We start from the raw sequence: 13,826 nt of genomic DNA on the forward strand, positions 1-13,826 counted from the left end.
CAGTTGTAGCAGCGACAGCAGCGTATAACGCTTCGCTTGTTAACTGGTTTCGCTTTGAAGCCTGGTATAACAGTTTTTCCGTAGCAGCAGCATTAGTGTAGCGGGAGAGAGAGCCGCAAAGAGCGACGGCGACGAGCGTAGGAGGCTCGTCACCGGCGTGCGCATATCTCACCCAGCTACATATACATATGTATGTACGTACATATATATGCGCGCATGTAAGAGCTTGGCAGTATCGGGGTATGTGTGTGGGTAGGTTGCACGTGCTTTCATTGAACGCGACCACCATGACCACCCCACCACGTGAACCAGTGGCTACCAGTTCAAACGATGATGCAAGCTCCTGCCCCAGTGGCGTTATTCTATTAATAGCCGTCAATTTTAGACGCATGCGCCTCGCCGATAACGGTGTCCTGTGTCCTGTCAAAAGGTTAATTTAAGGTGAAACCACATGTCAGTCCAAAGCAGACCGTCGCCACAGGTTGCTAGCCAAACATTTGTACATCTGTATATAATACAAGCAATGAAAGTTTTTTCCGTTGCTGGAATATGATGGCATCCATACAAATGGCGGTTTTATTAATAGGCTGCCACTAGGTTAAAACAAAGTTTAAAATTTTCCACAAAGTGCTGCCGTACTGTTAAAAAAAGATAAGCAATTTTAGTCAAAGAAAAGTGAATTTTCTTTGTGACATGGACTTTCCATCACCATATCCAATAAATAAGCTCCAGAGGTTTTCTTATTGAAAAAAGGACAAACTAATTCTAGTATTTTTTGGTACAGTAGCGATAGATTGTGAACGTCTGGCAGCGCTTCCAGTCTCCCAAAAGATATATTGATAAATAATGCAATATATACAATTATAATTTATACTGTTAATATATATATATATATGTTATATATTTGATTGCAAAAATGGGAAGCGTGAAAATAATCGTTCAGTAGTGAGCCCGTACAGCCTCTGTGATGGGAAAATACCAAAACTATCGTCACTACCATCGCGGCTACCAATTTGAAAATGGTATATTTCTGAGGATATTTTATCGATAAAAGCTCTCTGCTGCGACGAAAAAATGAGTCGTAATTTTGAATGGGCTATGTTTTAGTCAAAATAAGGTACATGAAAGTACTTAAAAGTAGTTAATCTTATAGAAAAAGTATTCTTAAATGGGATAAAATTAAGTGGGCAATGCTGACCGTTATATAAAGCTAGTAATATTCGATGGAATATCAAAATTGAGGAATATGTATAATAGAACTTGAATACGTCAGTATATTTACGGTATATTTTTTGAGGGTCGAACAGTATACTTGGTCACACTGGATAAAGCAGGCCGAAGTTTCTCGTCGAATTGGAATTTCATATAAGAATTTCAGACAAAACGAAAACAGCAACAGCAACAGTCAGTGAATTTTTCGCGAGAGAAAACTTTTTAAATTTGAAATAAACAACACAACCAAATCAAGCAAAATGGTTCGCCGTGGACGTTCAGCCAGCCCCCCACCATCCGCCAGACGGTAAGTGGTTGAAGAAAATACATATTCTTTGGACAAAGAAACGCCACAATTTGCAGCGTTGTGCGAGCAAAATGGCCAAGGGAAGAGGAAGCTTCATAGTTTCATAACCAGAGCAGATTTTGATCTTCTTCTTATCGCCAGTCGGCTTCTGGAACTTCCCTTGGACCGAAGAAATGGGCTAAGGTTACGTAACCTAAAAAAAGAAGGGCACAAAGAGAATGAGATGTTTCTGTGCAAAGTCCACACAATAACAAAACTAATTATGTTTTTTGTTTTTATATCCCAATAGCTCTGCTCCAGCACCCGCTCGCGCTGCCGCCCCAGTGCCGGCACGTGCTGCCGCCCCACCACCGCCGCCAGCACCCATGGCCGCGCCACCAAGCGCCGTCGGAATGCCGGCCCCCCAGCAGCCTTCGATGTTCCAGCAAATGGCCGCCACCGCTGGCGGTGTTGCAATTGGCTCCGCCATCGGTCACACCGTGGGCCACGGTCTCACATCCATGTTCAGCGGCTCTGGCGACAAGGAAGCAGCGGCCCCAGCACCGGCTGCCGCGGCGCCCCCGCAACAACAGCAGCAGTACTACGCTCAGCCCAACGAACCCCAGGGTGCTTGTGCCTGGGAGATGAAACAGTTCATCCAGTGCGCCCAGGGCCAGGCGGATCTGACGCTCTGCGAGGGATTCAATGAGGCGCTGAGGCAGTGCAAGTCTCAGAATCACATGCAGTAGATGTGCTGGAAGACAACACAACAACAACAACACAACAGCATACTTGAGAGAACACCCTCGTCCTACGTCACCAACATCGACAGACATCAATAGTCGTAATATGTTGAGCTAAAGTTGTAGTTTTTTTTTCGTTAGTTTTAATTGTTTAGCCCGAGAATCCAGAAAAGGAGGAAAATTGTTTAACTGTAGTGCAAAATATTGTTCAATAGAAACCCCATCGGCAGCCCCATTGCTGCCGATCAAAAAAATACGAAAATTGTGTTCTTTGTCTTCTTTTGGATGGATTATGAAAAATGGATCAATGCTGCACATTTTGCACTCAATTGTGAAATAGGAGGGGAATTGACGAACAAAAAAAAAATAAAGTGTGTCGTGTGACAATGCTCTTCTAAAAATATATTGGTTTACTCAAGTTTTCCTATTTATTTCCCCGATTCCTTGTCACGTGTTAAACAATCGTGTTTTCGTTTTGGTGAAATTTTCTATTGTTCTGGTGAAAATTGTTGACGAGCTCGCCGTCGCAAACCGTAGCGATATTGATAAACATGTTTACGAGCAGCTATGTAAGTGGAAAATATTTATACCTTCTATGTACATATGTATGTATGTACATACGTACATATATAGAGTATATAATGCATTCGTACAGCAGGTGCTGTTGTCTTTAAAAGTACTATGTGCTTGCAGTGATGCAGACTTTTATTTGGGGTTTTTGTAGGCATGTTTAGCAAGAAAAGCCGCGACTATTTCGGTGTGTGCCTTTATATAATTCTATAATAAATTTTTCCACAAAATGGTAGCTTCCATTTTCCGTATAGTATTGTATTTGTATTTGGGTAATTACACCCTTCCCTCCCCTGTATGAGGAACAAACAGCTATATGAGTATCACATGTGTAGCAGAATCACACAGGAAGGTTCGATCAAGACTCTAGAGGTACTAAAAGCTTCGGGTTCCAGAGCTACTTGAGCGAGGTCCATCACGATGCAGTAAATGTACTGCTTCTGTACTGTACATTTGTATAAGATCCAATTCAAGATATTAATTAGACTATAAATTTATTTGTAATTGTTTCACAGTATGCTAAATTCTATTTCTTTATGACAAACATTTTGGGCCCTGCCAAGAGCGTAATTACTCGCACATTCGTATATTTCTGCAGTGAAAAGCATTTACTTAGAGCTGGTGTACTTCGTGACGGCCTTGGTTCCCTCACTGACGGCGTGCTTGGCCAGCTCTCCCGGCAGAAGTAGCCGCACAGCCGTTTGGATTTCCCGACTTGTGATGGTGGACTTTTTGTTGTAGTGACCCAAACGAGAGGCTTCCGAGGCAATGCGCTCGAAGATATCGTTTACAAAGCTGTTCATGATGCTCATCGCCTTGGAGGAGACACCAGTGTCCGGGTGGACTTGCTTCAGAACTTTGTAGATATAGATGGCATAGCTCTCCTTCCTGACCTTGCGCCTCTTCTTCTTGTCGGTAGTGTTGATGTGGATGTTCTTCTGTGCCTTTCCAGCCTTCTTGGTTGTGTTCCCGCTTGCAGTTTTCGGTGGCATTCTTTCCCACTGAAGTTTCACGATTTCGAAATTCACTCAATACTCAACACAACGCTTGCCGTGAGGGGCGCTCAGCATTATACTTCTTTGCGAGCAGTCTATTCAGGTTTAATGCAAACTAAACTACCAGGTAAAAGAGTCCGAAAATGCTCTCCAGCTGTCTTTGTGATAGCCTGGTACTTTGCATTGCAGACTGGCTACGATTCACTTGCACCCGAAGACACCGAAATGCAGCAGAGTGAGGGTCAGTGTTCTATTTATAGCAAACACCTGAAGACACGAGTGATGCCGAGGAGTGCGCTTATGTCCGACTCGCTCGCATATGCAATCGAAGCACGAGGCCGAAGTCTCAATCGAACACTCCCTCCACAAACTGCACATATAATAGATCAGCAATTCCTCCGACCACTTATTCTGCGCTTAGAAGTGTACGACGTGCATTGTGGTACATGAAAATGACCCGAACCAAGGCGACTGCTCGTTTCTCGAACTTCGGTAATGCGACAGCCGAAAGACCAGCTTACAGGGCCGCAGTGCTCCGGCCGACGCAAGATCATTTTGGGGTAAGAAGAAAATGCACTTTTATTGAAGCTCTTATTAAGGAATGCCCTGCAGCGCATATTTGATTGATTTTTTATGTTTCTCCAGCGGCAAATTTCAAATCCAGGATATCGGCTTCTCCGTCACCGGAGACTTCTGCAAAGAAGTCCCCAAGCCCAGTGCCAGTTCCAGTCCCAGCATCACATCCCCAACCCGAGACATGGTAGACGCCTCGATTAAGAGCTTGAATGAACGTGGTGGCTTTTCATATTTGGCGATCAAGAAGTATATTGCGGCCGAATACAAATGCGATGCCCAGAAGCTGACTCCATTCATCAAGAAGTATTTGAAGTCGGCCGTTGCCGATGGAAAGCTGATCGAAACATCGGGCACAGGTGCGTCTGGCTCGTTCAAGCTGTCAGCATCTGTGGAGCGGAAAGATAAAGAAGCCAAGAAAGAGAGAAAAGCCAAGAATACAGCAAGCCCCAAAAGGGCGACCAGAGCCGCAACAAGAAGCCAAATGCGAAATGAAGCGAAAATGTCAGACGCCGCCAAGAAGACCGCCCGGCGCAGATGATGCAAATTGAGAAAGGACAAAGGGCAAGGAGGAAGGAGGAAGGAGGAAGGAGGAAGACCGATGAAAACTGGAACCCTGAAGGCGAAGCCGCCAGTGGCAAAGGTCAAGTCGAGCCCTGCAAAGACAACGGCCCTAGCAAGGGCACTAGCTCTTAACGACGACGATGGCCTAAACGAGAACGAGAACGTGGATGTGCGCGATTGATGGCCGGATACGAAATATTAGGTAGACTTAGATAAACTATATCGGAAGAGATACAAATTATCGTTATACATATGTAAATACATATATGTACTGTGTTTAATATAAGGGAGAATTAAAAATATAGAAAACATTTTTTCGGTGAACTGCGCTGCTGACTAACCGGGAAAGCCCCGCATTTTGTTGAGCATCGTTATGGTGGCAGCCACCAGGGGTCGGGATCCCGTCACCAACACATCTACTTCACTTTTCATGCCGAATTTTTGGTCCCGGTATTTGGCTTGAACGTGTTCAAAGAAGGCGTTGACGGAGGCGGACGTTTGCGAAGTGTCCTTTTTGCCGGTCTCCTCGCACAGGCCTCGCCAGGTTCTGGCATTGCGCTTGGCTCGCTGCAGCTCCTCCATGACATGCCACTCCTCGTCTGGCAAAATTTCGCCCTCTGAGAAGTTGGGGCAGGGCACAAAGTGTGCCTCGTCGAAGTTCACATTGAAGCGAAGGATTGTGAGCAGGTCTTTGGCATTGGAATCGCTGGTCTTGTTGTACAGCAGGATCTTTGTGGCGCGATGAGAGCGGGTGAGAGTGTAGAACCACTCGCGGCAGACCATCATCGATTCCACAGAGTCGGCAGTGTCCAAATAGACGTTGTACATGTCGTGCTTGACGATATCGAAGTGTCCCACCGACTCAAAGGTCTCAAGGCCGCGCATTGCTGCCTGGGTCAGTTGGGTGCACTTGGGATCCAGGTCCAGATTCAGGCCCACCACAAACTCGGGCTTGTGGCGTCTGAGGTAGTCGTAGGCCAGCTGGGTGGCCAATGAGGCATTCAACTTTACGGAGTGGTTGGCCTTGGTGAGAAAACGCTTGTGGCTGGGATTTGCCTCGGTCAGCGCATTGAATGTCGGGACACGGTGGAGCTTGGCGCCCATCTGCTTGGCCTTCTGAGCCAGGACCTCACAGCACTCCGGCTGGCTCACATTTGTGAAGATGGTGGCCGCCGGCTTCATGATTTCTCCCTTGGCCCAGGCAATGTCCCGCATGGACTCGCTCAGGTTGGAGCCCTGCTCCCAGCCCAGAGTGCTGATGCCGATGGTTTTCGCATGCAAGGTGATGTTGGTGGAATCGCTGGCGCCTCCACGGCCCACCTCCACAATGGCAACATCCACATTCGCGTCGCGGAACGCCCGGAAGGCCATGGCCGTCAAGATTTGGCTGTGAGCCGGTGTGGGATCCATGTCAGCCAGCTCCGGATAGATTTTGTGGATTAGCTCGGTGAACTGAGCCTCGCTCAGAGGCTCCCCATTGATGCGGATTCTCTCGTACGAATATATGAGGTGCGGGGAGCAAAGAAGGCCGGTCTTGATGCCATGCGCCATCAAGATATTCTGCACAATGCCACACGTGGTTCCTTTACCCTTCGACCCTGCCACCTGAATGACTGGAATGCTCTCCAATTGTTCCTTGGATACACCCATCTTGTGCAGGAGCTCCAGGGTGTGTTTTATGAAAGGATCCACCTGAGCTTTGCTCATCTTCGACCGCATGCGACCGAGCACAGGCTCGAAGGAATGAAAGATGTTCAACCGTCGGACGGCCTCCAGGTAGGCCATACGCTCGGGCGACTTGGCCTGCTCCTCCGGCTCTTGGGGATCTGCGGCAGATTTATTGGGTCCTACGGATGCCGCTGCAGCTGCAGCTGAAGCCTTGCTAACCTGCTGCATCTTTTTCAGTTGAAGGTCGCGTCCCGCCTGCTGCTTGGCACTCAATTCCTTAAGAAGCTGGGCCTGGTTCTTCTGTGAGCCGTGCATGCGATTCATCCAGGACTTGCGCTGATCCTCGGCTGAGGAGCCTTTGGTTTCATTATCGCCCTCTGCCTTATTTTGCATCGACTGCTGCTGCTGCTGCCAGTTAGATTGTCCGGGAGTCGGCCCCATGCTTGGGCCAACGCCCACGCCCACGCCCACGCCCACGCCAACGACTCCTTGGTCTGGTTTGACACCGCCTTGGGCTGCCAGTTTTGCTTTGAGCTGCATTTCGGCTGAATATTTGCTCCACTTGGCCCGCTGGTCGGAAAAGCTGGGCGCTGAAGCGGCTGTAGTTGGTTAGAGTGCATATGCAGGAGAAAGGAATATGAATTGGATTTGTCAGAGTGGGAGTAGGAATAGAAATAGAAATATTATTATTACCTGTCTTGTGGCCAGCCAATGGCCGACTACTTCCTGGATTTCCTGTATTTCCTCTTTTCCCTTCCGGATTAGTATCCCCGGGAACCGATGGCTGGGCCTCCGAGGACTCCGGCTCCTGTACCTCCTTGGGCTTGTAGCCCTTGAAGAATTTATTGCTCGCGTGAGCAGTGCCCTGCCAGACCGTTGGACCCCGGCGACGGACCTTCGACATCGTTGTTATTAACGAAATCATCGTTTTTCTTTTTTTCGATCCCTCTTTTTCGATCCCTTTTCAGCGGCCTGAAACTGTAGGGTCTGACACTATAGCTCAGATAAATCTAAAAATAATTTTTCTAAAAACAGAATGTACGAACTTTGATTTAAGGTACGCTTGGAAGAATGTTTGTGGAACTGATGTGGGGGATAGAATCCGGAAATGTAAGAGTCTGACAGATAAAGAAACGGTAGAGCGGGGAATAGTATTTGTTTATGGGAATAAGACGGACTACAGTCTATGGTGTGTAACAATGATTCGAAAATCTACACCTATATTGTTGTAAACATTTGAAAACCAAATCATCAATGCCGTCATTGTCGGAAAATCAGATCATTAGGACTCGCAAGGACTCGTAAGGACTGTCGATTATATTTTGAAACTAGCTGCTCTTCCAGCATCCTTTTCTGAAATCGTGGCATCCCAGTCGGACTCTAGATTACCGATTCCAATATAAAGAATGGGTCTTCAGGAAGGCCGTGAGACCCACCTTGCAGTGGCGCCAGGGGGACAAACAGTGTGTGCTTGAGGTGTGTATAATTCATAGTTCTGAATTCACGAAACTATCCTAATATATCTATAAGCCAACAGTGAAGTCTATTTTAACCCTTTCAAGCACAATGGATAGCGTACTCGAGCTAACTTCCATACGCTTTGTGCCCAGTGCTCAGGGAGTAGCAAACTCCAGACGAAAAACGATTCGCTGCTGAGGGAAATGAGATGACAGTGCTGAAGACCCAGATTGAAGACCCCAAAAACCAGAACAATCGAAATGAAAGCCCTTATGGAAGGGCATTGCCAAATACATAACATATGTACATACATAGCAGCGAACATATTGTAAATGGGGAAATGTTGAGGTTGACGCACAAACATTGGCAGATGTTTATGCCTTAGGGCTCGCGCACACTATAGCTGAAAGCGGAGCTGAAATCGGAGCAGATAGCTGATTTATAAGCTCTGAAAAAACAAACACACTGCACCGGTGCAAGTGCGCACATTGCAGACTGAGCTGAGCTGAAAGCTGAAAAAGCTCGCTGAAATCAGCTCAGCTTAGTTTGATCGATCAAGCATGTTTGTTTTTTCAGCAAGCTGATTGCTGATTTTGTTCAAGTGTATTGGTTCATAAGTGATCGAAAATGGGCTGCAAAACATTGTTAAGCGAAATTACGGTTAACCCAGAGCTGGGGAATAAGCGGGATTATTAAAAATATTTGAATCATAGTTTTATTTCTGGCAGGAGATAAATTGGGCAAAAAAGTTGTATTATTTACCATTTTCATATGTCAATAATAAATATAATATACTATGTCCCCAAGTACAGTAAACGCTAGGAAAACATCACAATGTTTATTATTATACAACATAATGAATAATTGAGAAATTTAATAATAATTCGTAAAATAAAAGTAATACGAATACAATACATAACGGAAATGTGGTTGAAATACACGGAATAAAAAAAAACGAAGAAAACTTCCGTCTGGCTACTGTACGTGCTGTGAAGTAATTAATTAACAATATAATAATAATAATTATAATGATAACTTTTGATGCCACTTGAGGAGACAAAGGAAGGCAATGGCTTTCAGCTTTCAGCAATCAGATCAGCCGACAATGTACGCACCTTCAAGCTGATTCTGCCTGGAAAAAGCTCTCAGATCAAGTGAGCTTTCAGCTCCAATTTCACCGCCGATTTCAGCTCCGCTTTCAGCTACAGTGTGCGCGAGCCCTTAGTCTGCAGGCGCACATCTCCCATATTGTCTAGTGGTTAGGATATCCGGCTCTCACCCGGAAGGCCCGGGTTCAATTCCCGGTATGGGAAACTGTCGAAAGCTTCTTTTTTTCTCTGCTTTTGATTCTTTTTTCTCCATTTTCCTGATGTCTACGTTGTAGTAACTTATAGCTTTTGGTTTCCGTGCGCTCTGATTAGCGAATGCATCATTGAAAATAATCAACTCACAGGAATTTCAAAGAAAACGCACTTTAGACCAATTATCACCATATCCCATATGGTCTAGTGGCTAGGATATCTGGCTTTCACCCAGAAGGCCCGGGTTCGATTCCCGGTATGGGAAGTAAGTTTTTTGTTTTCCAACTGGAACATTAGCTCTTCTTTTCACACGACGGCGCTTACGATACCGATTTTGCTGAAAACGAGTTTGTGCGATACGTTGTGAGCCGGTACTCGTACTTAGTCGCCAGGCGCCACTGCAACCTAAAGGGCATGACAGGTTTCAGAAACATTAAAGTAATTTTGTATTAATTTTGAACTGTAATCGTCAGATCTTGTTAAATGTCATTTTAAAGCAATGCAACTTATTAATCATTAAGTGGTGATCACATTCTTCCTTGTTCAATCGAAATTGTACCCTCATTGTGAGGATCATTCCCCGATTACTCGATGGGCCTGAAGCCTAGAGATGGCCATGCTGCCCCGCCTCCATTAGAATGCATACAAAATATATTTTGGTCAAAAAATAAGAGAGAGCCATTCTTTATATTGGAATCGGTAATCTAGAGTCCGACTGGGATGCCACTATTTCAGAAAAGGATGCTGGAAGAGCAGCTAGTTTCAAAATATAATCGACAGTCCTTACGAGTCCTTGCGAGTCCTAATGATCTGATTTTCCGACAATGACGGCATTGATGATTTGGTTTTCAAATGTTTACAACAATATAGGTGTAGATTTTCGGATCATTGTTACACACCATAGACTGTAGTCCGTCTTATTCCCATAAACAAATACTATTCCCCGCTCTACCGTTTCTTTATCTGTCAGACTCTTACATTTCCGGATTCTATCCCCCACATCAGTTCCACAAACATTCTTCCAAGCGTACCTTAAATCAAAGTTCGTACATTCTGTTTTTAGAAAAATTATTTTTAGATTTATCTGAGCTATAGTTTCAGACCCTACAGTTTCAGGCCGCTGAAAAGGGATCGAAAAAGAGGGATCGAACAAAAGAAAAACGATGATTTCGTTAATAACAACGATGTCGAAGGTCCGTCGCCGGGGTCCAACGGTCTGGCAGGGCACTGCTCACGCGAGCAATAAATTCTTCAAGGGCTACAAGCCCAAGGAGGAACAGGAGCCGGAGTCCTCGGAGGCCCAGCCATCGGTTCCCGGGGATACTAATCCGGAAGGGAAAAGAGGAAATACAGGAAATCCAGGAAGTAGTCGGCCATTGGCTGGCCACAAAACAGGTAATAATAATATTTCTATTTCTATTCCTACTCCCACTCTGACAAATCCAATTCATATTCCTTTCTCCTGCATATGCACTCTAACCAACTACAGCCGCTTCAGCGCCCAGCTTTTCCGACCAGCGGGCCAAGTGGAGCAAATATTCAGCCGAAATGCAGCTCAAAGCAAAACTGGCAGCCCAAGGCGGTGTCAAACCAGACCAAGGAGTCGTTGGCGTGGGCGTGGGCGTGGGCGTGGGCGTGGGCGTTGGCCCAAGCATGGGGCCGACTCCCGGACAATCTAACTGGCAGCAGCAGCAGCAGTCGATGCAAAATAAGGCAGAGGGCGATAATGAAACCAAAGGCTCCTCAGCCGAGGATCAGCGCAAGTCCTGGATGAATCGCATGCACGGCTCACAGAAGAACCAGGCCCAGCTTCTTAAGGAATTGAGTGCCAAGCAGCAGGCGGGACGCGACCTTCAACTGAAAAAGATGCAGCAGGTTAGCAAGGCTTCAGCTGCAGCTGCAGCGGCATCCGTAGGACCCAATAAATCTGCCGCAGATCCCCAAGAGCCGGAGGAGCAGGCCAAGTCGCCCGAGCGTATGGCCTACCTGGAGGCCGTCCGACGGTTGAACATCTTTCATTCCTTCGAGCCTGTGCTCGGTCGCATGCGGTCGAAGATGAGCAAAGCTCAGGTGGATCCTTTCATAAAACACACCCTGGAGCTCCTGCACAAGATGGGTGTATCCAAGGAACAATTGGAGAGCATTCCAGTCATTCAGGTGGCAGGGTCGAAGGGTAAAGGAACCACGTGTGGCATTGTGCAGAATATCTTGATGGCGCATGGCATCAAGACCGGCCTTCTTTGCTCCCCGCACCTCATATATTCGTACGAGAGAATCCGCATCAATGGGGAGCCTCTGAGCGAGGCTCAGTTCACCGAGCTAATCCACAAAATCTATCCGGAGCTGGCTGACATGGATCCCACACCGGCTCATAGCCAAATCTTGACGGCCATGGCCTTCCGGGCGTTCCGCGACGCGAATGTGGATGTTGCCATTGTGGAGGTGGGCCGTGGAGGCGCCAGCGATTCCACCAACATCACCTTGCATGCGAAAACCATCGGCATCAGCACTCTGGGCTGGGAGCAGGGCTCCAACCTGAGCGAGTCCATGCGGGACATTGCCTGGGCCAAGGGAGAAATCATGAAGCCGGCGGCCACCATCTTCACAAATGTGAGCCAGCCGGAGTGCTGTGAGGTCCTGGCTCACAAGGCCAAGCAGATGGGCGCCAAGCTCCACCGTGTCCCGACATTCAATGCGCTGACCGAGGCAAATCCCAGCCACAAGCGTTTTCTCACCAAGGCCAACCACTCCGTAAAGTTGAATGCCTCATTGGCCACCCAGCTGGCCTACGACTACCTCAGACGCCACAAGCCCGAGTTTGTGGTGGGCCTGAATCTGGACCTGGATCCCAAGTGCACCCAACTGACCCAGGCAGCAATGCGCGGCCTTGAGACCTTTGAGTCGGTGGGACACTTCGATATCGTCAAGCACGACATGTACAACGTCTATTTGGACACTGCCGACTCTGTGGAATCGATGATGGTCTGCCGCGAGTGGTTCTACACTCTCACCCGCTCTCATCGCGCCACAAAGATCCTGCTGTACAACAAGACCAGCGATTCCAATGCCAAAGACCTGCTCACAATCCTTCGCTTCAATGTGAACTTCGACGAGGCACACTTTGTGCCCTGCCCCAACTTCTCAGAGGGCGAAATTTTGCCAGACGAGGAGTGGCATGTCATGGAGGAGCTGCAGCGAGCCAAGCGCAATGCCAGAACCTGGCGAGGCCTGTGCGAGGAGACCGGCAAAAAGGACACTTCGCAAACGTCCGCCTCCGTCAACGCCTTCTTTGAACACGTTCAAGCCAAATACCGGGACCAAAAATTCGGCATGAAAAGTGAAGTAGATGTGTTGGTGACGGGATCCCGACCCCTGGTGGCTGCCACCATAACGATGCTCAACAAAATGCGGGGCTTTCCCGGTTAGTCAGCAGCGCAGTTCACCGAAAAAATGTTTTCTATATTTTTAATTCTCCCTTATATTAAACACAGTACATATATGTATTTACATATGTATAACGATAATTTGTATCTCTTCCGATATAGTTTGTCTAAGTCTACCTAATATTTCGTATCCGGCCATCAATCGCGCACATCCACGTTCTCGTTCTCGTTTAGGCCATCGTCGTCGTTAAGAGCTAGTGCCCTTGCTAGGGCCGTTGTCTTTGCAGGGCTCGACTTGACCTTTGCCACTGGCGGCTTCGCCTTCAGGGTTCCAGTTTTCATCGGTCTTCCTCCTTCCTCCTTCCTCCTTGCCCTTTGTCCTTTCTCAATTTGCATCATCCGCGCCGGGCGGTCTTCTTGGCGGCGTCTGACATTTTCGCTTCATTTCGCATTTGGCTTCTTGTTGCGGCTCTGGTCGCCCTTTTGGGGCTTGCTGTATTCTTGGCTTTTCTCTCTTTCTTGGCTTCTTTATCTTTCCGCTCCACAGATGCTGACAGCTTGAACGAGCCAGACGCACCTGTGCCCGATGTTTCGATCAGCTTTCCATCGGCAACAGCCGACTTCAAATACTTCTTGATGAATGGAGTCAGCTTCTGGGCATCGCATTTGTATTCGGCCGCAATATACTTCTTGATCGCCAAATATGAAAAGCCACCACGTTCATTCAAGCTCTTAATCGAGGCGTCTACCATGTCTCGGGTTGGGGATGTGATGCTGGGACTGGAACTGGCACTGGGCTTGGGGACTTCTTTGCAGAAGTCTCCGGTGACGGAGAAGCCGATATCCTGGATTTGAAATTTGCCGCTGGAGAAACATAAAAAATCAATCAAATATGCGCTGCAGGGCATTCTTTAATAAGAGCTTCAATAAAAGTGCATTTTCTTCTTACCCCAAAATGATCTTGCGTCGGCCGGAGCACTTTTTCGTGCGGCCCTGTAAGCTGGTCTTTCGGCTGTCGCATTACCGAAGTTCGAGAAACGAGCAGTCGCCTTGGTTCGGGTCATTTTCATGTA

The 13,826-nt window shown here is 47.2% G+C and overlaps 6 protein-coding genes and 2 non-coding genes across 10 annotated transcripts; 5 read left to right on the forward strand and 3 right to left on the reverse strand.

The window, feature by feature from the left end:
- The first annotated feature begins 1,322 nt into the window (after nt 1-1,322).
- LOC108164476 (coiled-coil-helix-coiled-coil-helix domain-containing protein 2) lies at nt 1,323-2,503 on the forward strand. The gene is made up of 2 exons (XM_017300234.2): nt 1,323-1,519; nt 1,809-2,503. The coding sequence occupies exons 1-2, from the start codon at nt 1,473-1,475 to the stop codon at nt 2,245-2,247; spliced, it is 486 nt and encodes a 161-aa protein (XP_017155723.1). The 5' UTR covers nt 1,323-1,472; the 3' UTR covers nt 2,248-2,503.
- Nucleotides 2,504-3,287: 784 nt separating this feature from the next.
- LOC108164485 (histone H2B-like) lies at nt 3,288-3,926 on the reverse strand. Its single transcript, XM_017300246.2, has one exon. It carries the CDS (start codon nt 3,801-3,803, stop codon nt 3,420-3,422), a length of 384 nt encoding a protein of 127 aa, XP_017155735.2. The 5' UTR covers nt 3,804-3,926; the 3' UTR covers nt 3,288-3,419.
- Nucleotides 3,927-4,060: 134 nt separating this feature from the next.
- LOC117186051 (histone H1-like) lies at nt 4,061-5,267 on the forward strand. Of its 2 annotated transcripts, none has more exons than XM_033386131.1 (2): nt 4,061-4,366; nt 4,452-5,267. In XM_033386131.1, the coding sequence occupies exons 1-2, from the start codon at nt 4,302-4,304 to the stop codon at nt 4,918-4,920; spliced, it is 534 nt and encodes a 177-aa protein (XP_033242022.1). In that variant the 5' UTR covers nt 4,061-4,301; the 3' UTR covers nt 4,921-5,267. The 2 variants fall into 2 exon arrangements, with proteins under 2 accessions (XP_033242022.1, XP_033242021.1); XM_033386130.1 differs by having other exon boundaries at nt 4,419-5,243.
- LOC117186048 (folylpolyglutamate synthase, mitochondrial-like) lies at nt 5,199-7,580 on the reverse strand. The gene is made up of 2 exons (XM_033386126.1): nt 7,305-7,580; nt 5,199-7,210 (listed from the first exon to the last, which is right to left on the reverse strand). The coding sequence occupies exons 1-2, from the start codon at nt 7,534-7,536 to the stop codon at nt 5,280-5,282; spliced, it is 2,163 nt and encodes a 720-aa protein (XP_033242017.1). The 5' UTR covers nt 7,537-7,580; the 3' UTR covers nt 5,199-5,279.
- A 1,730-nt stretch (nt 7,581-9,310) lies between these two features.
- Trnae-cuc lies at nt 9,311-9,382 on the forward strand. The gene has a single exon. It is a non-coding gene; the product is annotated as a tRNA-Glu (tRNA).
- A 181-nt stretch (nt 9,383-9,563) lies between these two features.
- On the forward strand, nt 9,564-9,635 carry Trnae-uuc. Its single transcript has one exon. It is a non-coding gene; the product is annotated as a tRNA-Glu (tRNA).
- A 678-nt stretch (nt 9,636-10,313) lies between these two features.
- LOC108162322 (folylpolyglutamate synthase, mitochondrial-like) lies at nt 10,314-12,885 on the forward strand. 2 transcript variants are annotated; one of them, XM_033386124.1, is made up of 3 exons: nt 10,314-10,412; nt 10,466-10,765; nt 10,860-12,885. In XM_033386124.1, the coding sequence occupies exons 2-3, from the start codon at nt 10,534-10,536 to the stop codon at nt 12,794-12,796; spliced, it is 2,169 nt and encodes a 722-aa protein (XP_033242015.1). In that variant the 5' UTR covers nt 10,314-10,412; nt 10,466-10,533; the 3' UTR covers nt 12,797-12,885. The 2 variants fall into 2 exon arrangements, with proteins under 2 accessions (XP_033242015.1, XP_033242016.1); XM_033386125.1 differs by having other exon boundaries at nt 10,323-10,412; nt 10,472-10,765.
- Nucleotides 12,824-13,661, reverse strand: LOC117187175 (histone H1-like). The gene has a single exon (XM_033389271.1). The coding sequence runs from the start codon at nt 13,659-13,661 to the stop codon at nt 13,149-13,151; it is 513 nt and encodes a 170-aa protein (XP_033245162.1). The 3' UTR covers nt 12,824-13,148.
- Between the last annotated feature and the right edge of the window lie 165 nt (nt 13,662-13,826).

Source organism: Drosophila miranda, chromosome XL (assembly GCF_003369915.1).
Source record: "Drosophila miranda strain MSH22 chromosome XL, D.miranda_PacBio2.1, whole genome shotgun sequence".
NCBI lineage: Eukaryota > Metazoa > Arthropoda > Insecta > Diptera > Drosophilidae > Drosophila > Drosophila miranda.